We start from the raw sequence: 26,159 nt of genomic DNA, 5'->3' as shown, positions 1-26,159 counted from the left end.
GCTAATTGACATAATTCGAGTCAATTGGAGGTGTACCTGTGGATGTATTTCTGTGGACGTATATATACACTGAGATCATGTGACAGATCATGTGACACTGAGATTGCACACAGGTGGACTTTATTTAACTAATAATGTAACTTCTGAAGGTAATCGGTTGCACCAGATCTAATTTAGGGGCTTCATATCAAAGGGGGTGAATACGTATGCATGCACCACTTTTCAGGTTTTTATTTTTTATAATTTTTTGAAACAAGTAATTTTTTTCATTTCACTTCACCAATTTGGACTATTTTGTGTATGTCCATTACATGACATCCAAATAAAAACCTATTTAAATTACAGGTTGTAATGCATCAAAATAGGAAAAACGCCAAGGGGGTGAATACTTTTGCAAGCACTGTACGTATCAAGTAGATAAACACACTGCTCCAAAGTTAATGGAAAAGATTCTTGAAGCTGATACTAAAGAGAGGGATAAATGACTCTCACAGCATACAATCCATTATTCAAATGTTCTGTGTTGCTTAGCTGAATGTTATTCTTACCACCGTTCTTGGGTAAATGTTAGTTTAGTGTTGCCTGAGCCATGACATCATTAAGTCTCCCTGAAAAGAATAGGATTAGCCATTTAAGCAACACCATCCTTTTCTGATGCGGATGAAGAAAAAAAAAACACTTTAGAGTCAACCTGAGATTACAAAGGCTGCCTTTGTGTCAGTCTTTCTGATGGCATGAGGTGACATGGTGACGGTTTGGCTAGACTATGACCTAGACTCGCTCCATAGAGGGGATTGTGGTATGGACTGCATTTGCAACAGAGAGGCAAGGCATCAGTCATTTTGTGTTTGTGACTCCAGTCAGTAGAGTGCACTACTTCAGATGGTTTCTAATCGTAGCAAATGAACAGAACATGGAAATGGACTTTAGAGTAAATATGTCTTTGTGTAGAGGGACAGAATGGTTTCTGCTATCGATCAAAAACAACCACTACTGGCACATTATAAACACAGCGCTCTGTTCTCCCTTATGTTCCCCTACTTATGGTCAATCCAGGGAAAAGGCCTCTCGACTGCAGAGAACAGAGAAGTGTTGTCTAAAAATGGCTGTTCTGTTCGGTATTAGATAGGCGTTTTATAATCACTATCATGATTGTATTTTAAAAAGCTCCTATTTTTGTGTCCAGTAAATGCTTGTTTAATCTGTCATCTCCATTGGCTCAAAATGTTTTCTCAGCGTCTTATTTCTAGACCTCCAGTCATCTGTGAAAGTGCCAGGGACACAAATCAGTCAAGTTAATACCTCAAACACTTCCTGCAATTTATGATAAGAAATGAATGGATTTTTTGGTCGTTGCTCATTCTGGATGAAGTGAGACAGCAGAAAGCATTAGGCCTATTTCCAGAAAAAAAAGTATTCATTTTCATCATTCCATGTATTTATTTTTTCTTTCACTTTACCAAAACGGTTAAACCAATCCAAAAACCAAAGCAATAATACTTTATGTAACTACCTCCTTGCCTCCCAGTCAAATGTAATCACATACCCTTACACTTTTCCAGCGTACAGATCCCAGATTTCAAATCCTCAAAGTCTCATTCAATCTTCCAGTCTGTTTGACCATAAGATCACATTCCATGGTAACATGACATATATATATATATATATATATATATATGAATACTCATGCTGTCGGTAAAATCAGATGAAACATTTGAAATAAGAGTAATATTACATGTCTTGTGGCACAGATATAACACATCCACGTTTACACCATTTGGTTTCACCCCAGTCAAAGACATACACTGTACAGACATTTAGATAATTGTTTTATCCAAAGTGACTTAGAATTAACACATAAAATCTGTATATTATACAGTATATTTGGCCCATGCAGGAATCAAACAACTCAAGTCTGATGCTGCAAACAGCATGCTTGAATTAAAGGAACAATTTTAACTATGTCTTATATTAGCTTAGCTTCGTTTCCACAGGAGTCCATAGACATTTTATTTGTATTTAACCCTTATCTTACCAGGTAAGTTGACTGAAAACACATTGTCATTTACAACAACGACCTGGGGAATAGTTACATGGGAGAGAAGGTGGGATGAATGATCCAACTGCAAGTAGGGGATGATCAGATGGCCATGATGGTATGAGGGCCAGATTGGGAATGCCATGTGGTCTCCTGTACAGTGTTGACTTAGTTCACATAGGAGTCCTTAAAGTCAGTGATAGCTTCATTCACACAGTTAAAGAGAACTAAGCTGTTTTATCCCATCACTAGGACAGCAGTCTCAATCCATTCCAATCAGTAACTGATCATGATGAAATAAACAATTTCTTGATGACTTTCCTTCAACATACGATCACTGCAGGTTGTATGACTAGGTGCTTCCGCCAAATTATTTATTGTTATTTGTCATTTGGTTAGCAAAGACAAAGTCAGTCAGTAATTTGGGCCTATCAGACAGCACCAGTAACTGATATTACAAGCGTCCAGTCATCTCTTGGGCGTATCATATTGTGGGCACATTGCTTTACCCAGGCCTTGCTGATGCATGCCTGATCTTACAACACCTGGATAGGTATTTTATGTATCAGCTACCCACATCATATGTTATAGCAATCTGGTGCCCGACGGGACAGTTGATGACGTGGCACGCAACCATTGGTTGAGCAGGGGAACGCAACCTTTATCTTATCTTAGCATCTCCCGTCTCTCCTCCAATGACATCTCATCTTCCTCCTCTCTGCCCCGCCCCCGCCCTCTTCCAAATCCAATCCCGTCTGCTGCCCTTGTGACCGGGTCCTCGAGTTCCTCCTCTGAGCTGCAAGCACTGCGTTGGGCGCCCCGGGAGAAGATCCTGCGGCGTGATTGGGCGCTGAGGTCCAGCAGGTCAAAAGAATCGGAGGAGAGGAGGCTGTCCTCACTCACCACGCTGGGGGGTCTGCTGCCCCCGGAGGCCTGATGGAGCTGGTGCAGGGCCTCAGGGAAATGGGCCAGAGCTGAGGATAAGGAGTGATGAAGGGCATCAGGGAGGTCCAGGCTGCGTGAGAACTTGCCGTTGCGCTTTAGAATGCCTTTCCTCCTTCTCACTGCTTCCGTCCGCATCGTTGGACTGTCCTCTGAGCTGGGGGAGCGGGAGTGGGGCTCGTAAGAGCAGCACATATCTCCATCAACCCCTCTACCTCCTACTCCTGTGCCCGCTCCAGACATCCCTCTCTCTGGGGACGAGCAGTACCCTGACTCACAACCGTACAGGTTCTTTAGGATCCCCTTCTTGGGCATCTTGGAGGAGGAATGGGAGAACATAGAGGGGGCAGGCAGGCTTGTGGACAGACCATCACTGTGTGAGTGAGTGTGTGTGTGAACTCTGTGGGATTGGGGAGGCAGGTTGCAGGGCTGGGAGGAGGAGTTCTCCCCCATCACCCTAGAAGGGGGCAGGAAGGCTGAATCAAAGCTCCGCTGGGGTTTCAGAATCCCCTTTGGTTTCTTCCTCTCGACCTGGCCTATGGAGGAAGAGGAAATGGAGGTGGCAGTGGTGGTGGTGTTGATGGCAGTTGTAGTACAAACTGGACTACATACTCCCAGTGCATTCTGGGGGATAGCGTTCTCCTTACGCGACTTCCTTATACTTGACCTCTCCCCCCTCGACCTCCCCCCTCCCCCGCGATCACCCTTCAGGGGGAAGCTGAAGTAGAACGGGTGAGGGTGAGCGGAAGGGTCAGAGCTTGGACAACTGGTTGCCGTGGCAACCCTGTTCTGCCAGTCGATGTAGCGGGCGAGCAGCGGGGAGGGGCAGTCCTGGTGGGGGGATGAGGGGCAGTCACATACACTGTCCTCATAGCCCCAGTTGACCCACCAGTGGTTGGCTATGTCCTCCACCGTGGCCCTCTCCTCTACACGCACCGTCAGCAGCCAGTCAATCAGGGCACAGGCATCTGTGTGGAGGGGACAGACACAGGCAGGGCTCAGTACAAACACCACGGTTTACAGGACAGTCATGGACTAACAGGTTAACAGATCCTTGTGAGACTGCAGGTGATGTGTAGGCTTACCTGAAGGAGGATTTGGTCTGCGGTAGCGTCCCTGGCTGATCTGCTCTGTGAGCGCTCTGTAGCTGGCCCCGTCAAACGGCATACTGCCATACACCAGCGCATACAGCAAGACTCCCATAGCCCAGCAGTCCACCTGACACACACCCAGGAGAAACACAGGGAAACAGTGTAAGGGTGTGTGTGTGTGTGTGTGTGTGTGTGTGTGTGTGTGTGTGTGTGTGTGTGTGTGTGTGTGTGTGTGTGTGTGTGTGTGTGTGTGTGTGTGTGTGTGTGTGTGTGTGTGTGTGTGTGTGTGTGTGTGTCCTCTCACCTCTGGGCCGTGATAGGGCAGTCCCTTGACTATCTCTGGGGAGGCGTATAGAGGACTCCCACAGTACGTCTGGAGCAAATTGCCCTTTTTAAAGTGGTTGGACAGGCCAAAGTCAGCCAGCTACAGACAGAGAGAGACAGAGGGAGAGAGACAGAGAGAGAGAGAGAGCAGAGAGAGGGGGAGAGGAGAGAGAAAGAGGGAGAGAGAGGCATTTTAGGTTAGCTATTGAACAAAGAAATCTAATTTTAATATTTCTCTAAAATAGTTTGACAGCTGAGCACCAGTGACATGATATACTGAATGGATACTTAATGTCATGAGAGAACATCAGGGACATATTTTACTGTAGACCCCAGGCCAGACTGCTGTCTGCTGTTACGTGGAGTCAAGAAGCACACATAATGATGATATAATGGGCTAATTAGTCTGTGATAAAGTAACACAGACACACACGTACGTTACAAATTCCATCCTGGTGACTGCTTTCCCTGTATTAACCTTGTGGTAGAACACAACAACCCACCACAACACTCCATTCAGTTATTTCCAAAGGGCCAGAAATAGACGTGCGGTCAGGTTTGGCCAACGCAAGCCAGAGGATATAGGAGAGAGCCAAGAACAGCATCCAACAAACACTCATGTATCAGGACCTCAGAAGGGTGAGGGCCCAGGGGTGCCAGACTGTAGCCTGAGGACCAGGGTCGTCATTGCTATCTTGAGTGAATATTAACACGCGCCCTAGTGGCACTGACAATAGAAAGACCTATTGCCTATCCTAGATCAAAATGACCCTTGACCTTACACACAATTACCTCCTCATGCACCTTCTGTTGTGTGTGTATCTACTGTTCAGATGTATGATCTTCTGTTGTGTGTGTATGTGCTGTTCAGATGTAGGATCTTCTGTTGTGTGTGTATGTGCTGTTCAGATGTAGGATCTTCTGTTGTGTGTGTATGTGCTGTTCAGATGTAGGATCTTCTGTTGTGTGTGTATGTGCTGTTCAGATGTAGGATCTTCTGTTGTGTGTGTATGTGCTGTTCAGATGTAGGATCTTCTGTTGTGTGTGTGTCTACTGTTCAGATGTAGGATCTTCTGTTGTGTGTGTGTCTACTGTTCAGATGTAGGATCTTCTGTTGTGTGTGTGTCTACTGTTCAGATGTAGGATCTTCTGTTGTGTGTGTGTCTACTGTTCAGATGTAGGATTTTTTTTTTATTAACCAATCCACCGCCCCCCCTCTTCAGAGGACAAATATCTTAGTTTTTTTTACAGCTTTTTTGCTACATTTACATACGTACATTTTAAATTCATGGTACTTTTCTATAAAGCAGTCACATAACAATAATACATTACCAAACATAAACTATTTAATCCCGCCCCTCAGCCACTCTCAGACCATCCCACCTATCATCATAGACCATCCTCGTTTGGTTTCCATGTGCCATATATTTTTCTATTCTGCTGTGATGTTTTACATACATTTTGAACCTTTCTAATGATAAATTATCCACAGCTTGTGAGATAAAGAAAACCTTTCCTACCAGTATTATTATATTATTTATTGACTGACTATGGCTTTCAAACTCGCACCAACACTGCTATTTCACTGCTATTTCACTATTTCACGTTCACCGGACGTGCTTGTTGCACCCTCGACAACTACTATGATTATTATTATTTGACCATGCTGGTCATTTATGAACATTTTAACATCTTGACCATGTTCTGTTATAATATCCACCCTGCACAGCCAGAAGAGGACTGGCCACCCCTCATAGCCTGGTTCCTCTCTAGGTTTCTTCCTAGGTTTTTGGCCTTTCTAGGGAGTTTTTCCTAGGGAGTTTTTCCTAGCCACCGTGCTTCTTTCACATGCATTGCTTGCTGTTTGGGGTTTTAGGCTGGGTTTCTGTACAGCACTTTGAGATATCAGCTGATGTACGAAGGGCTATATAAATCCATTTGATTTGATTTGATTTATTTGTAGTGTTCATTTGTTGTGTGTCTATAGTTTTTTAAATGTTGTGTCAGTGTATGTAAGTTGTTTTGTCTGAAACGTTGTTCCCTCTGCTGCTATTGGACCAGGTCTCTCTTGGAAAAGAGATGTTATCTCAATGAGAAAATCCTGTATAAATAAAGGTTAAATAAATAAATAGAATTGTAAGGTTAATTTTAAGTGAATGTTGGGATTTTTTAACCATTCCTGAACCTGTGACCAGAAACAAGCTACATAGGGTCAATATCAGAATAAATGATCTATTGATTCTGTCTCTTCGCAGCAAAATGTAGGATCTTAATGTAGGATCTTAATTGGAACTGTATTGTCGCAGCAAAATATTCCCGCTGTAACAGGATTTGAACATTTAGCCCATAATGTTGCTTGATCAGTGGTTAGGCTATAAGCTGGCCAAAAGTAGGTTACATGAAAAGTGCAATACTGTTAATATAACCGTGTGTTAGTGTGGGTTTTCAGTAAATTTATGTAAATCAGGAAGCTCATCTATTTTTCCTGATCAAATTAAGATCCTACATCTCTGCATGTGTGTTTATACAAATATATTACAGTGGATTTATATCATAATTGGGGAAGTATGTGTGCGTGGTGTAAATTGTACCTGGCTCCAGCACCAGTCAGCCGGACAGAGTTAAGCCTGCATGCCATTCCTGCTCTCATTTTGTTCCTCTAGTTCTTAGAAGAGGCATTCTTTTGCCCTGACACACAAACACACACAGCGCCTCTCTCCATAGCTCCTCTGCCCACACGTGCCTGAGGATTAGCTGAACTATTATCAGAGGCTTGGAAGGTATGCAAGCTACCTGCTGCATCTCCCCTCATACTGTACACCTATCACTATATAGAAACTGGGTCAGTAGAAAACTATTAGTGGTGTAAAGTACTTAAGTAAATATACTTTATAGTGCTACTTAAGTCATTTTTGGGGGTATCTGTACTTTACTATTACATTTTTTTTTTACAACTTGTACTCCACTACATTCCTTAAGATAATAATGTACTTTTTACTCCATTAATGTTTCCTGACACCCAAAGTACTTGTTACATTTTGAATGCTTAACAGGACAGGAATATGGTTAAATTCACACAAGACAACATCCCTGGTCATCCCTATTGCCTCTGACGTGGCAGACTCACTAAACACAAATGCTTAATTTGTAAATTGTCTGAGTGTTGGAGTGTGCCCTTGACTATCCTTAATTTAATAAACAAGAAAATTGTGCTGTTTGGATTGCCTAATAAAAGTAATTTGAAATGATTTATAATTTTACTTTTGATACATAAGTATAGTTTTGCAATTACATTTACTTTTGATGCTTAAGTATATTTAAAACCAAATACTTTGACTTTTACTCAAGTAATATTTTACTGGGTGACACCTTTACTTGAGTCATTTTCTATTACGTCATCTTTACTTTTACTCAAGTATGACAATTGGGTACTTTTTCCACCACTGACTATTATAGGTGCTTACAGGTTGTCAAAACAATATCATCATAATATTAGGCCCAACCAAAATCATCTGCAAGTCAGATACTATCTTTAGATGGAAATAATTCTCAAAATATTTTATGTTTTACAACCAGGTTGTCATGCCATCAGCGGACAACCAGGTTGTCATGCCATCAGCGTACAACCAGGTTGTCATGCCATCAGCGTACAACCAGGTTGTCATGCCATCAGCGTACAACCAGGTTGTCATGCCATCAGCGTACAACCAGGTTGTCATGCAATCAGCGTACAACCAGGTTGTCATGCCATCAGCGTACAACCAGGTTGTCATGCCATCAGCGTACAACCAGGTTGTCATGCCATCAGCGTACAACCAGGTTGTCATGCCATCAGCGTACAACCAGGTTGTCATGCCATCAGCGTACAACCAGGTTGTCATGCCATCAGCGGAGGGATATAACATAACATCAGGTGAAGACACATTTCCAGAAATGTTCACTTTACCTACCCATAAAAGTATCTAGTTGGCATGGTGAAATTAAGTACAGTCAATCAATCAAAATGGTCAAAACTAATCCTAATGTTTTTACAAGAACAATTGTTCCCTGACATACTATGTAACGCCGTTTGGGTCTTTGCGTGTCAAAAAAGATACACGTCAAATAACACTATTTGATGCTTCAAATAACAATATGAAAATGATATGAAAGGGTTGGCCAATTAAGTGATAATGCCCGAGAAGCCGGTGTTTAAAGGATATATTGGCACGAGTGTTATTAGGCCCGAGACGAAGTCAATGAATTTATTCATACCATTTCATCCTTCCACAAGATATAGTCCTGACACAAATCTAGGGTTGCTACGCAAGCCGTCTGCAGGTTCGTTCTATCGGTTCGGTTGCTAGAGACGCTACCCAGTTGTTCAGTCTTTGTTCTGTATCTATGCACGCAACCCAGTCGTTTCCTTTTAAATGTTCCATTGCCATACTGGCTGGCAACGTACTTATACCTTGCTTGCTAGCTAGCTAACTACGGCTAATTTACACTCATACCAAACAGTGCAGTAGTAGCTGCATTTGCATTTGTTTATGGTGTTTGCTAGGTACATGTAAACTCAGCCAAAAAAGAAACGTCCCTTTTTCAGGATCCTGTCTTTCAAAGATAATTTGTAAAAATCCAAATAAATTCACAGATCTTCATTGTAAAGGGTAAAAAACACTGTTTCCCATGCTTGTTCAATGACCCATAAACAATTAATGAACATGCACCTGTGGAACGGTCATTAAGACACTAACAGCTTACAGACGGTAGGCAATTAAGGTCACAGTTGTGAAAACTTAGGACACTAAAGAGGCCTTTCTACTGACTCTGAAAAACACCAAAAGAAAGATGCCCAGGGTCCCTGCTCATCTGTGTGAACGTGCCTTAGGCATGCTGCAAGGAGGCATGAGGACTGCAGATGTGGCCAGGGCAATAAATTGCAATGTCCGTACTGTGAGACTCCGAAGACAGCGCTACAGGGAGACAGGACGGACAGCTGATCATCCTCGCAGTGGCAGACCACGTATAACAACACCTGCACAGGATCGGTACATCCGAACATCACACCTGCGGGACAGGTACAGGATGGCAACAACAACTGCCCAAGTTACACCAGGAACGCACAATCCCTCCATCAGTGCTCAGACTGTCCGCAATAGGCTGAGAGAGGCTGGACTGAGGGCTTGTAGGCCTGTTGTAAGGCAGGTCCTCACCAGACATCACCGGCAACAACGTCGCCTATGGGCACAAACCCACCGTCGCTGGACCAGACAGGACTGGCAAAAAGTGCTCTTCACTGACGAGTCGCAGTTTTGTCTCACCAGGGGTGATGGTCGGATTCGCGTTTATCGTCGAAGGAATGAGCGTTACACCGAGGCCTGTACTCTGGAGCGGGATCGATTTGGAGGTGGAGGGTCCGTCATGGTCTGGGGCGGTGTGTCACAGCATCATCGGACTGAGCTTGTTGTCATTGCAGGCAATCTCAACGCAGTGCGTTACAGGGAAGACATCCTCCTCCCTCATGTGGTACCCTTCCTGCAGGCTCATCCTGACATGACCCTCCAGCATGACAATGCCACCAGCCATACTGCTCGTTCTGTGCGTGATTTCCTGCAAGACAGGAATGTCAGTGTTCTGCCATTGCCAGCGAAAAGCCCGGATCTCAATCCCATTGAGCACGTCTGGGTGAGGGTGAGGGCTAGGGCACGTTCCCCCCAGAAATGTCCAGGAACTTGCAGGTGCCTTGGTGGAAGAGTGGGGTAACATCTCACAGGAAGAATTGGCAAATCTGGTGTAGTTCATGAGGAGATTACATTTACATTTACAGGAGATGCACTGCAGTACTTAAAGGCAGCTGGTGGCCACACCAGATACTGACTGTTACTTTTGATTTTGACCCCCCCTTTGTTCAGGGACACATTATTCAATTTCTGTTAGTCACATGTCTGTGGAACCTGTTCAGTTTATGTCTCAGTTCTTGAATCTTATGTTCACACAAATATTTACACGTTAAGTTTGCTGAAAGTAAACGCTGTTGACAGTGAGAGGACGTTTCTTTTTTTGCGGAGTTTATTTGGAAACATCCATAACAATGAGCTAATGAGGCGCGATTTCGTGTGGCATAGAAAATGTGCTCACTCGTCAGGACACTGTTGTTCATAGGAGCTAGCCAACAACAAAGCTAACACAATCACTTCAAACTGAAGCAGGAAAGACTGCAAACTAGCTGTACTTCGTTTAACTTTTTTTCGAATTGACATGTTCGTATGTATCCTAAACAATTATGCCAGCTGATTCAAGATTTCGACTGGCTGAGAAATGCTGTCTGCCTGCTTCGTCCCGACCCCTACACGTTCATTACTATGGGACAGCTGGAGATCGAATTTGAATATTTAAACAATGTTGCAAACGTCGGAGACAGACAGCAAGGTTTACACAAATCTCCGCTGTTGAAAACAAAATGTTAGTCCAAAAGAAATGTGAGACAATGTCTAGGTGCTTTCTATAGTGGAGATCAAGTTTATAACTTGATGAGACAGTGGATTGCACAGTCAGATGGAACAGAGTAAATAGACATTAACATCATAGATTTAGCAGGTGGTAACTTGTGGAATAGACGCCAGCTGGAATGCACTTTTAACCAATCAGCATTCAGAATTAAACCCACCCCTTGGATTTTTGGACACCGTTTTAACTAACCTCCAAACGAGCTTCAATGAAATACAACTCTCCTTCCGTGGCCTCCAACTACTCTTAAATGCAAGTAAAACTAAATGCATGGTCTTCAACCGATCGCTGCCCGCACCTGCTCGCCCGTCCAGCATCACTACTCTGGACGGTTCTGACTTAGAATATGTGGACAACTATAAATACAGTTGAAGTCGGAAGTTTACATACACCTTAGCCAACTACATTTAAACTCAGTTTTTCACAATTCCTGACATTTAATCCTAGTACAAATTCCCTGTCTTAGGTCAGTTAGGATCAACACTTTATTTTAAGAATGTGAAATGTTATAATAATAATAGTAGAGAGAATGATTTATTTCAGCTTTTATTTCTTTCATCACATTCCCAGTGAGTCAGAAGTTTACATAAACTCAATTAGTATTTGGTAGCATTGCCTTTAAACTGTTTAACTTGGGTCAAACATTTCGGGATGCCTTCCACAAGCTTCCCAGAATAAGTTGGGTGAATTTTGGCCCATTCCTCCTGACAGAGCTGGTGTAACTGAGTCAGGTTTGTAGGCCTCCTTGCTCGCACACGCTTTTTCAGTTCTGCCCACAAATTTTCTATAGGATTAAAGTCAAGGCTTTGTGATGGCCACTCCAATTAAGCAATTTTGCCACAACTTTGGAAGTATGCTTGGGGTCATTGTCCATTTGGAAGACCCATTTGCGACCATGCTTTAACTTCCTGACAGATGTCTTGAGATGTTGCTTCAATATATCCACATAATGTTCCATCCTCATGATGCCATCTATTTTGTGAAGTGCACCAGTCTCTCCTGCAGCAAAGCACGACCACAACATGATGCTGCCACCCCCGTGCTTCACGGTTGGGATGGTGTTCTTCGGCTTGCAAGCTTCCCCCTTTTCCTCCAAACATAACAATGGTCATTATGGCCAAACAGTTCTATTTTTCTTTCATCAGACCAGAGGACATTTCTCCAAAAAGTACGATCTTTGTCCCCATGTGCAGTTGCAAACCGTAGTTTGGCTTTTGTATGGCGGTTTTGGAGCAGTGGCTTCTTCCTTGCTAAGCGGCCTTTCAGGTTATGTCGATATAGGACTCATTTTACTGTGGATATAGATACTTTTGTACCTGTTTCCTCCAGCATCTTCACAAGGTCCTTTGCTGTTGTTCTGGGATTGATTTGCACTTTTCGCACCAAAGTATGTTAATCTCTAGGAGACAGAAGGTGTCTCCTGAGCGGTATGACGGCTGCGTGGTCCCATGGTGTTTATACTTGCGTACTATTGTTTGTACAGATGAATGTGGTACCTTCAAGCGTTTGGAAATTGTTCCCAAGGATGAATCAGACTTGTGGAGGTCTACCATTTTTATTCTGAAGTCTTGACTGATTTCTTTTCATTTTCCCATGATGTCAAGCAAAGAAGCACTGCGTTTGAAGGTAGGCCTTGAAATACATCCACAGTACACCTCCAATTGACTCAAATTATGTCAATTAGCCTATCAGAAGCTTCTAAAGCCATGACATCATTTTCTGGAATTTTCCAAGCTGTTTAAAGGCACAGTCAACTTAATGTATGTAAACTTCTGACCCACTGGAATTGTGATACAGTGAATTATAAGTGAAATAATCTGTCTGTAGACAATTGTTGGAGAAATTACTTGTGTCATGCAGAAAGTAGATGTCCTAATCGACTTGCCAAAACTATAGTTTGTTAACAAGACATTTGTGGAGTGGTTGAAAAACGAGTTTTAATGACTCCAACCTAACTGTATGTAAACTTCTGACTTCAACTGTACCTAGGTGTCTGGTTAGACTGTAAACTCTCCTTCCAGACTCACATCAAGCATCTCCAATCCAAAATGAAATCTAGAATCGGCTTCCTATTCGCAACAAAGCATCCTTCACTCATGCTGCCAAACATACCCTCGTAAAATTGACTATCCTACCGATCCTCGACTTCGGCGATGTCATTTAAAAAATAGCCTCCAACACTCTACCCAACAAATTGGATGCAGTCTATCACAGTGCCATCCGTTTTGTCACCAAAGCCACATATACTACCCAACACTGCGACCTGTACGCTCTCATTGGCTGGCCCTCGCTTCATACTCATCGCCAAACCCATTGGGTCCAGGTCATCTACAAGTCTTTGCTAGGTAAAGCCCCGCCTTATCTCAGCTCACTGGTCACTATAGCAGCACCCACCCATAGCACGCACTCCAGCAGGTATATTTCACTGGTCACCCCCAAAGCCAATTCCTCCTTTGGCCGCCTTTCCTTCCAGTTCTCTGCTGCCAACGACTGGAACAAACTGCAAAAATCACTGAAGCTGGAGACTCATTATCTCCCTCACTAACTTTAAGCACCAGCTGTCAGAGCAGCTCACAGATCACTGCACCTGTACATAGCCCATCTGTAAATAGCCCATCCAACTACCTCATCCCCATACTGTATTTATTTATTTATTTATTTATCTTGCTCCTTTGCACCCCAGTATCTCTATTTGCACATTTATCTACTGCACATCTATCACTCCGGTGTTTAATTGCTATATAGTAATTACTTCGCCACCATGGCCTATTTATTGCCTTACTTCCCTTATCTTACCTCATTTTCACACAATGTATATAGACTTTTTTTGTACTGTATTATTGACTGTATGTTTGTTTATTCCATTTGTAACTGTGTTGTTGTATGTGTGAAACTGCATTGCTTTATCTTGGCCAGGTCACAATTGTAAATGAGAACTTGTTCTCAACTAGCCTTTCCTGGTTAAATAAAGGTGAAATAAAAAATGAAATACAAAAATTAGGCACTAAGGCCCGAGGAGGTGTGGTAAATGGACAATATCCCAGGGCTATGGGCTGTTCTTATCCACAATGCAACGCGGAGTGCCTAAACACAGCCCTTAGCAGTGGTATATTGGCCATATATCACAAACCCCCGAGGTGGCTTACTGCTATTATAAACTGGTTACCAACATAATTAGAGCAGTACAAATTGTGATTATAAACCTTGTGGAATGAGCGATAACCTACAGGGCAGTAGCTCTCTAGGAACAGGGTTGGAGAGCCCTGCACTAGTCCATCTTCAACCACATCGTTCGAGCTGCCACAATGTGTCAACAATGTTATGTTGTTAACTGTAATAGGTTACTGTTAATCACAATTCTATCAAATTAAAATGTAATGGGGGCCGAACCACCGGTCCAGTAAAAAGCCAGTAGAATCCCTATCTTGAGGAGCAGACTGTAGGACCTTCCACACATTTTTTTTTAAAAACGTTTCTAAAAGTCCCAATTGGGCATTCCAAAAGGTAAAGGTAAAGTTCTGTCCATTCAGAATGTTCTGTTTTCCTCCCACGGCAGGCACGCAGTGAAGGCTCCAATCCAGTGATTGCAGTAGGCCTCTCCTGGGTCCTGTTGTACCGAGTGGAAGACAAATATTCTGTCAGCAGATGGCGCTGCTGTGCTAAAGTGCCACAGAGCAAAATACAATAGACCTCAACCATAGGCCATATATCTTAAAAGTACCTTACTCTATCCAAATATGATCAAACAAAATCGTACTGGAATGGAAAAGTACTTAACTTTTGTGAAGGCCACATCTGTCTAAACTCTGGAAGGAGCTGAGGTGGTGGTTGAAGGAGCTGAGGTGGTGGTTTAAGGAGCTGAGGTGGTGGTGGGGAGGAGTTGGGCTGGTGGTGGTTGGAGGAGTTGAGGTGGTGGTGGTGGTGGTGGTTGAAGGAGCTGAGGTGGTGGTTGAAGGAGCTGAGATGGTGGTGGTTGGAGGAGTTGAGGTGGTGGTGGTTGGAGGAGTTGAGGTGGTGGTGGTTGGAGGAGTTGAGGTGGTGGTGGTTGAAGGACCGGGGGGGGGGGGGGGGGGGGGGGGGGGCTGAGGTGGTGGTGGTGGTGGGAGCGAGGTGGTGGGGAGGGCTGGGTGGTGGTGGTGGAGGAGGAGGGGGGGGGGGGCTGAGGTGGTGGTGGTGGGGGTTGAGGGGGGGGGAGGAGCTGAGGTGGTGGTGGTGGTGAAGGAGCTGAGGTGGTGGTGGGGGGCTGGGTGGTGGGCGGGAAGGAGCTGAGGTGGTGGTTGAAGGAGCTGAGGTGGTGGTTGAAGGAGCTGAGGTGGTGGTGGTTGAAGGAGCTGAGGTGGTGGTGCTGGTTGAAGGAGCTGAGGTGGTGGTTGAAGGAGCTGAGGTGGTGGTTGAAGGAGCTGAGGTGGTGGTTGAAGGACCTGAGATGGTGGTTGAAGGAGCTGAGGTGGTGGTTGAAGTAGCTGAGGTGGTGGCTTGAGAGGTGATGGTGGTTGAATTCAGGTTGTAACAAAACAAAATGTGGAAAAAGTCAAGCTGTGAATATTTTCTGAAGGCACTGTATACCCGGGAATAGGGCCACAATTCTTTCATGGCCATATAACAAGATAAATCATTAAGTTTTTTACGATGCTAAGATTGTAAAAACGTGTAGTGGTCAGGAGGCCTAAATCTATGCACTTACAGGATCAGCTTATGGTTGCCATCGATGTGCCACAAAGAATTTGGGCCTGCAACTCTGTACTGCCTCCGGTGTAGCCGCTGCTGCATGGCCCTCCTCGCAGCTCCCTGGGGATTGACACGGATCAGACTCTGTCTGACCCTCTCCCGCTGGACTCGAACACCCTCTTCTCTTAAGCGTGCCCTCACAGACTCTGCACCAAGTTCTTCATTCCGGCCTATCAGCTCTTTTGATCCTCTCATCCAGTTGAGAGTCTGACAACAGTGAGTAGGACCTGAAGAACTGAAATGAACTACCGTAAATTCCGGACTATAAGCCGCAACTTTTTTCCCAGGCTTTGAACCTCGCGGCTTAAACAATGACGCGGCTAATATATGGATTTTTCCCGCTTTCAATTTTTTTTCTCCAAAAAAACACATTCTGTGACGTGCTTAGTTTTTTTACGGCATGAAGCTTTCATTAGACCAATTAAATTGCCGAACGGGTTAAGGTCAAACAACTTTTTAGTTTACTGTTTGTTTTGATATTTTAACCTGCGTGTCGTGATCGCGTTTGGTGTGGGGGGACAAAATAAATTTATGCACGATGGCGCACGTGCGCAGCAGGTTTGGGTTCCATGTCAGTCTAGCTGTTCATGTGTGCTAGTAGCTTTATAGTGTGTATTTTATTCTCTATTATTCCCATCTCCCTCACTAGCTTTAAGCACCAGCTGTCAGAGCAGCTCACAGATCACTGCACCTGTTCATAGCCCATTTGTATACAGCCCATCTATCTACCTCATCCCCATACTGTATTTATTTATTTTGCTCCTTTTGCACCCCAGTATCTCTACTTGCACATCCATCTTTTGCATATCTACCATTCCAGTGTTTAATTGCCATATTGTACTTACTTCCCCACCATGGCCTATGTATTGCCTTAATTCCCTTATTTTACCTAATTTGCACTCACTGTATATAGACTTTTGTTTTATTTTTCTACTGTATTATTGACTGTATGTTTTGTTCATTCCATGTGTAACTCTGGGTTGTATGTGTCGAACTGCTATGCTTTATCTTGGCCAGGTTGCAGTTGCAAATGAGAACTTGTTCTCAACTAGCCTACCTGGTTAAATAAAGGTGAAATAAATAAAAATAAATAAAAAAATGTGCCTGTTGCTAATAATTAGCTGCTATTATGTTTAGCTTCTTAAAAAGTCATTGCCTATTGCCAATGTGCTTTACTCCCATTTTAATTTTTCCTTTATTTAGCTAGGCAAGTCAGTTAAGAACTAATTCTGATTTACAATGACGGTCTACCCCAGCAAAACTCGGACGACGCTGGGCCAACTCTGCGCCGCCCTATGGGACTCCCAATCACGGCCGGATGTGATACAGTCTGGATTCAAACCAGGGACTGTAGTGACTCCTCTTGCATTGAGATGCAGTGCCTTAGACTGCTGCGCCACTCGGAAGCCCATTGCTACTATGCTGTTAGCCTTGCTGCTATTAATCCTATTATTACAGTGTATTAGCCTGTATAGTATTACTTCTGGTCTATTATTACCATTGATGATATTACACTGCTATTGTTGTCTAGCCCATTAGCCTTAACCATTTTAGCAGGTAGGCTAGCTATAATTAGAGAAGCTGGCCATCAACCCTCTGGTAACGGGGTGAATCCCAGCTCAGAGTGCCCTTGACAGAATGCCTAGTGCCCTTGAGCAAGGTACTTAACCCCCTACATTTACTCTGCACAGTGCCTGACCCATTGTTTCCAGCTCCTCGTGGTGTGTGTGTGTGTCTCTTGGGGTGTTGGGTTATGAGCATAAACGCACATTTCCAATGTCTGTAATAGAGGTCGACCGATTATGATTTTTCAACGCCAATACCGATTATTGGAGGACCAAAAAAGCCGATACCGATTAATCGGCCGATTTGTTTTATTTATTTATTTGTAATAATGACAATTACAACAATACTGAATGAACACTTATTTTAACTTAATATAATACATCAATAAAATCAATTTAGCCTCAAAAAAATAATGAAACATGTTCAATTTGGTTTAAATAATGCAAAACAAAGTGTTGGAGAAGAAAGTAAAAGTGCAATATGTGCCATGTAAGAAGGCTAACGTTTAAGTTCCTTGCTCAGAACATGAGAACATATGAAAGCTGGTGGTTCCTTTTAACATGAGTCTTCAATATTCCCAGGTAAGAAGTTTTAGGTTGTAGTTATTATAGGAATTATAGGACTATTTCTCTCTATACGATTTGTATTTCATATACCTTTGACTATTGGATGTTCTTATAGGCACTTTAGTACTGCCAGTGTAACAGTATAGCTTCCGTCCCTCTCCTCACTCCTACCTGGGCTCGAACCAGGAACACATCGACAACAGCCACCCTCGATGCAGCGTTACCCATGTAAAGCAAGGGGGAAAACTACTCCAAGTCTCAGAGCGAGTGACGTTTGAAACGCTATTAGCGCGCACCCGGCTAACTAACTAGCCATTTCACATCGGTTACACCAGCCTAATCTTGGGAGTTGACAGGCTTGAAGTCATAAACAGTGCAATGCATTGTGAAGGGCTGCTGGCAGACGAAAGTGCTGTTTGAATGAACGCTTACGAGCCTGCTGTTGCCTACCATCGCTCAGTCAGACTGCTCTATCAAATCATAGACTTAATTATAACATAATAACACACAGAAATACGAGCCTTAAGTCATTAATATGGTCGAATCCGGAAACTATCATCTCGAAAACAAAACGTTTTTCCTGTCAGTGAAATACAGAACCGTTCTGTATTTTATCTAACGGGTGGCATCCATAAGTCTAAATATTCCTGTTACATTGCACAACCTTCAATGCTATGTCATAATTACGTAAAATTCTGGCAAATTAGTTCGCAACGAGACAGGTGGCCCAAACTGTTGCATATACCCTGACTCTGCGTGCAATGAACGCAAGAGAAGTGACACAATTTCACCTGGTTAATATTGCCTGCTAACCTGGATTTCTTTTAGCTAAATATGCTGTCACGTCCTGACCAGTATAAGGGTTATTTGTTATTGTAGTTTGGTCAGGACGTGGCAGAGGGTATTTCGTTTATGTGGTTCGGGGTGGTGATTTATGTAGTAGGGTGTTTGGCGAAGTCATCTGTCTTTGTTAAGAAGAAATAGTCTTCACAGTTCGCAACGAGCCAGGCGGCCCAAACTGCTGCATATACCCTGACTCTGTTTGCAGGAGAAGTGACACATTTTCCCTAGTTAAAAGAAATTCATGTTAGCAGGCAATATTAACTAAATATGCAGGTTTAAAAATATATACTTGTGTATTGATTTTAAGAAAGGCATTGATGTTTATGGTTGGAGCAACGTGTACCTAAGCGATTATATGCAACGCAGGACAGGCTAGATAAACTAGTAATATCATCAACTCAAATCAAATCAAATTTATTTTTATATAGCCCTTCGTACATCAGCTGATATTCTCAAAGTGCTGTACAGAAACCCAGCCTAAAACCCCAAACAGCAAGCAAAGCATGTGAAAGAAGCACGGTGGAATCAACTATGTGTAGTTAACTAGTGATTATGATTGATTGATTGTTTTTTATAAGATAAGTTTAATGCTAGCTAGCAACTTACCGTGGCTTCTTACTGCATTCGCGTAACAGGCAGGCTCCTCGTGGAGTGCAATGTAAAGCAGGTGGTTAGAGCGTTGGACTTGTTAACCGTAAGGTTGCAAGATTGAATCCCCGAGCTGACAAGGTAAAAATCTGTCGTTCTGCCCCTGAACAAGGCAGTTAGCCCACCGTTCCTAGGCCGTCATTTAAAATAAGAACGTGTTCTTAACTGACTTGCCTAGTTAAACAAAGGTGTAAAAAAAAAAGCAAAAAAATTAAATTGCCGTCCAAAAATACCGATTTCCGATTGCTATGAAAACTTGAAATCGGTCCTAATTAATCAGCCATTACGATTAATCGGTCGACCTCTAGTCTGTAAGGTAATGGACAATAAAGTACATCTAATCTTATAGCCCAATTTGTAGCCTATGTTTTTACACTGTTATTCCTTAGCTATTATCCTGCCACTGTAGCACTATTGTAATTGCTATTAGTAGGCCATCATTGGAAATAAGAATTTGTTCTTAACTGACTTGCCTAGTTAAATAAAGGTAAAATAAAAATATGAGGAAAGGAGCGTTCTACAGTGTAGGAACAAAATGTGCAGTGCATATTCTGCTGTCCTATTGCGCATGCAACTGTTTCCAGTAACTTCTTTGTTGTAATATCCAAAACAGACGTGGCAATTTCACCTATTAATGATTCCAGCTTCAACCATTAGAGGAGAATATGCTAAACTGGCCTTGAATCAGTGTCTAAGGGCAACTTCCTCCCTTATCTATCTCATGCATACCATACAGAATGGCATTTCCCGCATTGGTCTGAATAATACCCACTGTGGTGAAGAAGTATGGAAGCTGCGGAGAGAAAAGTACGTAGTCTGTTTTCTTTAACTCTTAGACGGTGTGTGTGACTTTTATTAAAACCCTCTGCTTTCCCAGATTTGCAGATTCCGTGTATTCCCTCGCGTCGTGCAACCATATAAGGGGAGTACCGGCCATAAAAGGAATGGAAAGACTTCAGGGCTGGGTTATAGGAATTTACACCATGTCTTTAGGCTGGTTCTTAGCGCATGGCTTCACAATGCAGCACATTTCCCAGCTTTGGCTTTCAGTCAACACAGAGTTATTTTATTGCGTTTTCCAGCTTGACAGCTAAAACGAACAATGAAAACTCTGGTGCAGCATACAAAGTCAAATCAATGACCAATAAGTATTTGTCTCAAACATTAATCTGTAGTGATGGGCACCGATATGCAAAGTCCATATCAGCTGCATTTTTCCATTTGATATCGATATAATATAGGAATATAGGAAACACTTTACTGTAGGCTACATATTGTTTACCCCAGTTGCAATAATAAAAAAAAACATTGCAACTGTGTTCAGACTTTTGTCAACTTCCATATCTCTGTGGAGTCCAGTCAACTGGTTACCCATTAGGCCAGGTGTGAATGTTCTTGGAGTATAAAACCTACCCAAACAGTTTGAATACAATGGGAAGCCCATCTGCTGTTTATGTCCGATCAGCAGGCAATTAACTATGCTATGTTAAGAGCAGATGACAATGTCTGTGAGGGGGTTTTGCGCATGGAACAGTCATGTATGCTTGTTTACATAATTAATGTATATTAACAGGAAGGATTAGGAAGGATGAACCATTATTACTATATGCCTTGCAACTGCATTTTCTCCCTCATCCTCAATGGTTCAGAAAGAGGTATTGGGAAGTGGAATTCAGTGTCTGACTAACTCTGTTCCGATCATCCAGTCTACATTTCTTCCTCCTCCCTCTCTTTCAATTCAATTCATAGCTTTATTGACATGGGAAACGTGGTTACATTGCCATAGCAAGTGAAATAAATAATAAACAAACACAAACCACTCCGATAGAGCCAAAGACATGCTCCATTCAAAGTCAGAAGTCTAGAAAGTTGCATCACCAAAGCATTGGTGGTTCAGTGGTAGAATTCTCGCCTGCCACGCGGGAGGCCCGGGTTCGATTCCCGGCCAATGCAAGGACACTTTTTGAAGTGTTGTAAGATTTCTCATAGAAATAATAAGTACATGTAACTATTTACATAGCAGCTACATGTTACATGCTTCCTGATAAATGATCATATGGATTACATTTAAAACTAAAGTTAATTATGGCTATAGCTCTAGAATCATTATTTTTAGATCCCTCCGATATCTCAAATAAGTTTATTTTCAAATCCAGGTCGTAAACAGGCTGATGTCCACAATCAGACATAAATCCTAATACTACCTTTCAAAACAACTACTTTACATTTTTCACAAATGCCATCTCCCATCTGCTCCCCCCTCCAACTTGACCCTTCGTCCCCTTTCTGTTTTCCTCTTATATGGCTATTGGGGAAAGAGTATTGATCTATTAAAGCATTGGTGGTTCAGTGGTAGAATTCTCGCCTGCCACGCGGGAGGCCCGGGTTCGATTCCCGGCCAATGCATGCATGTCTTTTAAAAAAAAAAGTATTTTAGGTTCTACTCACAGAAATAAGTGCTGAAAATTTCAGTCCAACCATGTTCCAATATATAAATAACTACCATTTATTTGCTTACATACAATATATGGCCGAATGTAATGTGGAGACCTGCTCGTCGAACATCTCATTCCATAATCATAGGCATTAATATGGAGTTGGGCCCCCTTTGCTGATTTTAATTCAGATTTTTTACTAGTCACATGTTCACAGTTGCAGGTGTGATTGTAGGGTACAGTGAAAATCTTAGCCTTCGAGCTTCAACATGCAGGTAGACTGATGAAGGGAAAAAAAACGTTTAATGCTTTTTAGAATGAGGCTGTAACGTAACAAAATGTGGAAAAAGTAAAGCATTGTAGGATTTACTCAGATTTCAGTCAGGTATCTCAAATAACTTTATTTGCATATCCTCGTTGCAAACAGGCTGTAAGTACTATGTAACAACACTCTTATTACATTGTACTGCCTCTCATTTAATGGTCCTTCGAGACGGATAGCTAAATACTAACTCATGTTTCAACTTCTGTTTCACTTTATCCAGATTGTTATATCACTCTCGGGGAGAATTTCTCTATCAAAGCATTGGTGGTTCAGTGGTAGAATTCTCGCCTGCCACGCGGGAGGCCCGGGTTCGATTCCCGGCCAATGCATGGTCCCCTTTTTTTTTTAAGGCATTTTGGGATCTACTTACATAAGTACATGCTGGAACTTTCAGTCCAACCATGTTCCAATATATAAGTACCATGTATTTGTTTACATACACTACATGTTCAAAAGTATGTGGACACCTACTCCTTGAAAATCTAATTCCAATATCAGGGTTGCAGGTGTAAGTGAAGGGTACAGTGAAAATCTTAGGCTTCGAGCTTCAGCATGCAAGATTATTTTATTTCACTAATGACAATTGTAATAAAAACAATATAATAGAAGTAGCACTATATACAGTGATGAATAAATAAATGTCCCTTGGGGTGGAGGCAGAGCAAAGACTAGAGGTCGACCGATTATTGGAGGACCAAAAAAAGCCGAAACCAATACTGAATGAACAATGAACATTTCTTTTTTTGAGCAGTATACATACATACACACATATATATATATACACACACACACACACACACACACACACACACACACATACACACATACATACATACATACATACAGTACCAGTCAAAAGTTTGAACACACCTACTTATTCAAGGTTTACTATTTATTTTTGCAATTTTCTAATAATAGTGGAGACATCAAAACTAAGAAATAACACATATGGAATCATGTAGTAACCCAAAAAGTTTTCAACAAATCAAAATATACACATTCTTCAAAGTAGCCACCCTTTGCATTGATGACAGCTTTGACATTCCGTTCTCATTGGCGGAGTGGACACATTGTTTGCAGAGCACACAAGCTATAAAACACTTGAGAGAAACAAGTTTTGGTTTATTTCATTCCATTTACGAGTTTTGTCAATTCAATTTAGTAATTGTCTTTTGTTTGGAGCGCTCCTGTCAATGTTGAGTAAGGACGAACGCTTAGAAGTAGGCCTGCGAGCAAATGTAGGCATACTAAAATGTGCCTACTTGCAGATCTGATAGTATTTCTGATTGGCTTAATAACACACCACCACTAATGAGCTTTGGAGCTTCTCAAAGTAATGTTTTCTTCACCTCAAACAGTGAGAAAGCGAAGTCTGTTTTTACATCCATTTAGAATGACAATAGTTCCTCAATGTATTTGAAAAATCTTTCCAGCTCTCTCCCTTTCGATAACCACAGCATGAAAGGGAAAAATGTTTCGCTCTGATCCAGTGGAAATGTCATAAAATAGGCCTACCAGATTACTTCTCATCAGTGCTTGACTTGGACTGAAATAGATTAAGTACTCATTTTGGGTGCTGGTACTGTTTATATTTAGGTGCAGGATCTCCACAATACTTTTGAGCTAGTATTCTATAAGAGGAACAGGAGCTCAAGCAGTAGAAAATTTGAGGTGTCAGTACTCAGCTCCAGTGAGCTCCTGCCCAAGTCAAGCACTGCTTCTTATCCCTTGCGCAAATAGCCTACAGCTGTGTCTGTCCCAAGCTCAATGGCGGAGGATACTTTGGAGGGTGCAAAATATTTTTATACAATGTTGAAAGTCTGCAAGTGCAAGCTTCGGGCTGGACCCAAATTAATAGTTGATACAATGTTTTAAGTTCGTTGCAGACAGGCCATGCATAGCCAATGTGATTTATTGTATATTTATTTTTATCAGGATATTTTCTACCTGCAGGCTGCAGTTTTTATTTGTTGGCTTTTTGTAGGCTATTTTTACATAGTTGGCAATAGAAGTTCCTTTTTTGGTTTGTATAATTTTCATTTAGATTTGGTTTTGCGATATAAATATGTTATTATACATGAAATGAAACTGTTCCACAAAACTGTGGATATGGAAACCATAACTGGCACGCATATTGGTAGAAATGGTTATATAAATGGGGAGGGGGGGGGGGGGGGGGGGGGGTGGCGTTGGTGAGCATGATGTGGCTGGCTTTCTTTTTGTAATCCGTGATCTTCAGGAGCCTATGCCACCTACACCTTGTGTCCGACCCGCTGAATTTCTTCTCCACTTTGGCTCTATTCTTGTTTCGCCATCTTGATCGATCTGCGTAAGTCATATTTGTCCTGTTTAACCAAACTATTGTTCCCGGTCACCTATCCCTGTTTATAAGCAGCATCTTTCTCTTTCAGTTTTCCTACAAGGCTGCTATTAATTCACGGTTTTTGATTCAGGTATGTTTTGAAAGATACTATCGGTATCATGTCATCTATGCATTTTTGTATGAATCCGGTGACTGAGGTGGCGTATTCATTGTGAATTCTGATTGGTCAGACCAACGCTGTACAGACCTGATCACCGGAACTTCCCTCGAGTCTTTATTTGTAGGCGGGAAGAAGCAAGATGGAGTCATGGTCAGATTTTCAGAAAGGAGGACGGGAGAGGGCCTTACACCCGTGTTGAAAAGGCGTGTAGCAGTGGTCAAGAGTAGAATTTACGCAAGTTGGACAGTTGATGTGTTGGTAATAATTTGGGAGCACGGTTCTCAAATTACTTTTGTTAAAGTCCCCCGCAGCAATGAACGCTGCCTCAGGGAATTCAGTCTCCAGTTTGTTCAGGGTCCAATGAAGATCTTTGAGAGCTTTTTTGGAATCAGTTTGGGGCGGGATGTACACAGCCATAGCAATAATCCCAGTAAACTCTCCCGGGAAGGTAAAAGTCGGCGGAGCATAAAGTTCCTTGTATGTTTACCCCTTCGCACTATGAGATAATGGTCATAAAGCAGAGCCCGCCACCCTTGCTCTTGCCAGAGAGCCCCCTTCCTATCCCCTCAAAAAACTGTAAAACCCCTGGTTGTATATAATCTGGATGTCAGAGGAAAGCCAAGTTTCAGAAAAACAGAGTATGTTGTAGGATCTGATGTCCCTCTGGAAAAAGATCCTCTCTCTGACTTACTCAAGTTTGTTCATTTATGATTGAACATTGGCGGGTAGTATGCTCAGTAATGGAGGATGGGTCGCCTGGCGTCTTAATCTCACTAAGACCCCGCCATGTACTCTCCGGTAGGACTCCCAAGCAGCTTGGCTCCTCGCAGAAGAAGCTAGTCCATTGCTCTGCTGTCTCAGGGAATTCGGCAAGGTCGGGTGGACGGTGAGTATCCAGCGTTTCGTATTCCAAAAGTTCTACCTGGGTGTATGTAGTAATGCACGAAACAAACGGATTGAGAAAATTAGATCTGCAATGTTTTATCGGCGCTCGAGGCGAGGCACCCTCTGTCGGTTCCACTCTTCTGGGAAGGCATTCCTCTAGATGTGGGAACATTGTTGCAGGGACTTGCTTCCATTCATCCATAAGAGTATTAGTGATGTTGGGCGATTAGGCCTGGCTCGCATTTGGTGTTCCAATTCATCCCATAGGTATTCGATGGAGTTGAGATCAGGGCTCTGTGCAGGCCAGTCAAGTTCTTCCACTCCCATCTTGACAAACCATTTCTGTATGGACCTCGCTTTGTGCACGGGGCATTGTTATGCTGAAACAGGAAAGGGCCTGGTAAGGCACTGCATCGCAGTGCTAGAGGCATCACTACAGATCCGGGTTCGATCCCGGGCTGTGTCGCAGCCGGCCGCAACCTGGAGACCCATGAGGCGGCGCACAATTGGCCCAGCGTCGTCCAGGTTAGGAAAGGTTTTGGCCGGCCGGGATGTTTTTTCCCATCGCGCTCTAGTGACTCCTTGTGGTGGCCGGGTGCATGCACACTGACTTTGGTTGCCATCTGTATGGTGTTTTCTCTGATACATTGGTATGGCTGGCTTTTTGGTTAAACGAGCAGTGTCAAGAAGCTGTGTGGGGTCGTGTTTCGGAAGACGCATGGCTCTCGACCTTCACCTCTCCCGAGTTCATACGGGAGTTGCAGCGATGGGACAAGACGAACTACCAATTGGGGAG

General features: G+C 42.8%; 1 protein-coding gene and 3 non-coding genes across 4 annotated transcripts in view; 3 read left to right on the top strand and 1 right to left on the bottom strand.

Moving 5' to 3' along the window:
• Positions 1-216: 216 nt before the first annotated feature.
• The window catches only part of LOC106566564 (NUAK family SNF1-like kinase 1), a 62,905-nt gene continuing 36,962 nt past the window's right edge, over positions 217-26,159 (bottom strand). The window contains exons 5-7 of the mRNA XM_014134688.3: positions 4,376-4,495; positions 4,066-4,198; positions 217-3,948 (exon numbers count right to left, since the gene is read on the bottom strand). Coding sequence (XP_013990163.3) covers positions 2,705-3,948; positions 4,066-4,198; positions 4,376-4,495 — 1,497 coding nt within the window. The 3' untranslated portion in view covers positions 217-2,704. The remainder of the gene's footprint in view (positions 3,949-4,065; positions 4,199-4,375; positions 4,496-26,159) is intronic.
• Positions 21,118-21,188, top strand: trnag-gcc (transfer RNA glycine (anticodon GCC)). Its single transcript has one exon. It is a non-coding gene; the product is annotated as a tRNA-Gly (tRNA).
• trnag-gcc (transfer RNA glycine (anticodon GCC)) lies at positions 21,571-21,641 on the top strand. The gene has a single exon. It is a non-coding gene; the product is annotated as a tRNA-Gly (tRNA).
• trnag-gcc (transfer RNA glycine (anticodon GCC)) lies at positions 22,254-22,324 on the top strand. The gene has a single exon. It is a non-coding gene; the product is annotated as a tRNA-Gly (tRNA).

Source organism: Salmo salar, chromosome 13 (genome assembly GCF_965601325.2).
Source record: "Salmo salar chromosome 13, fSalSal1, whole genome shotgun sequence".
Classification (NCBI taxonomy): domain Eukaryota; kingdom Metazoa; phylum Chordata; class Actinopteri; order Salmoniformes; family Salmonidae; genus Salmo; species Salmo salar.
The sequence above is the reverse complement of the archived record's forward strand: the minus strand, read 5'-3'. Positions and strand labels throughout refer to the sequence as shown.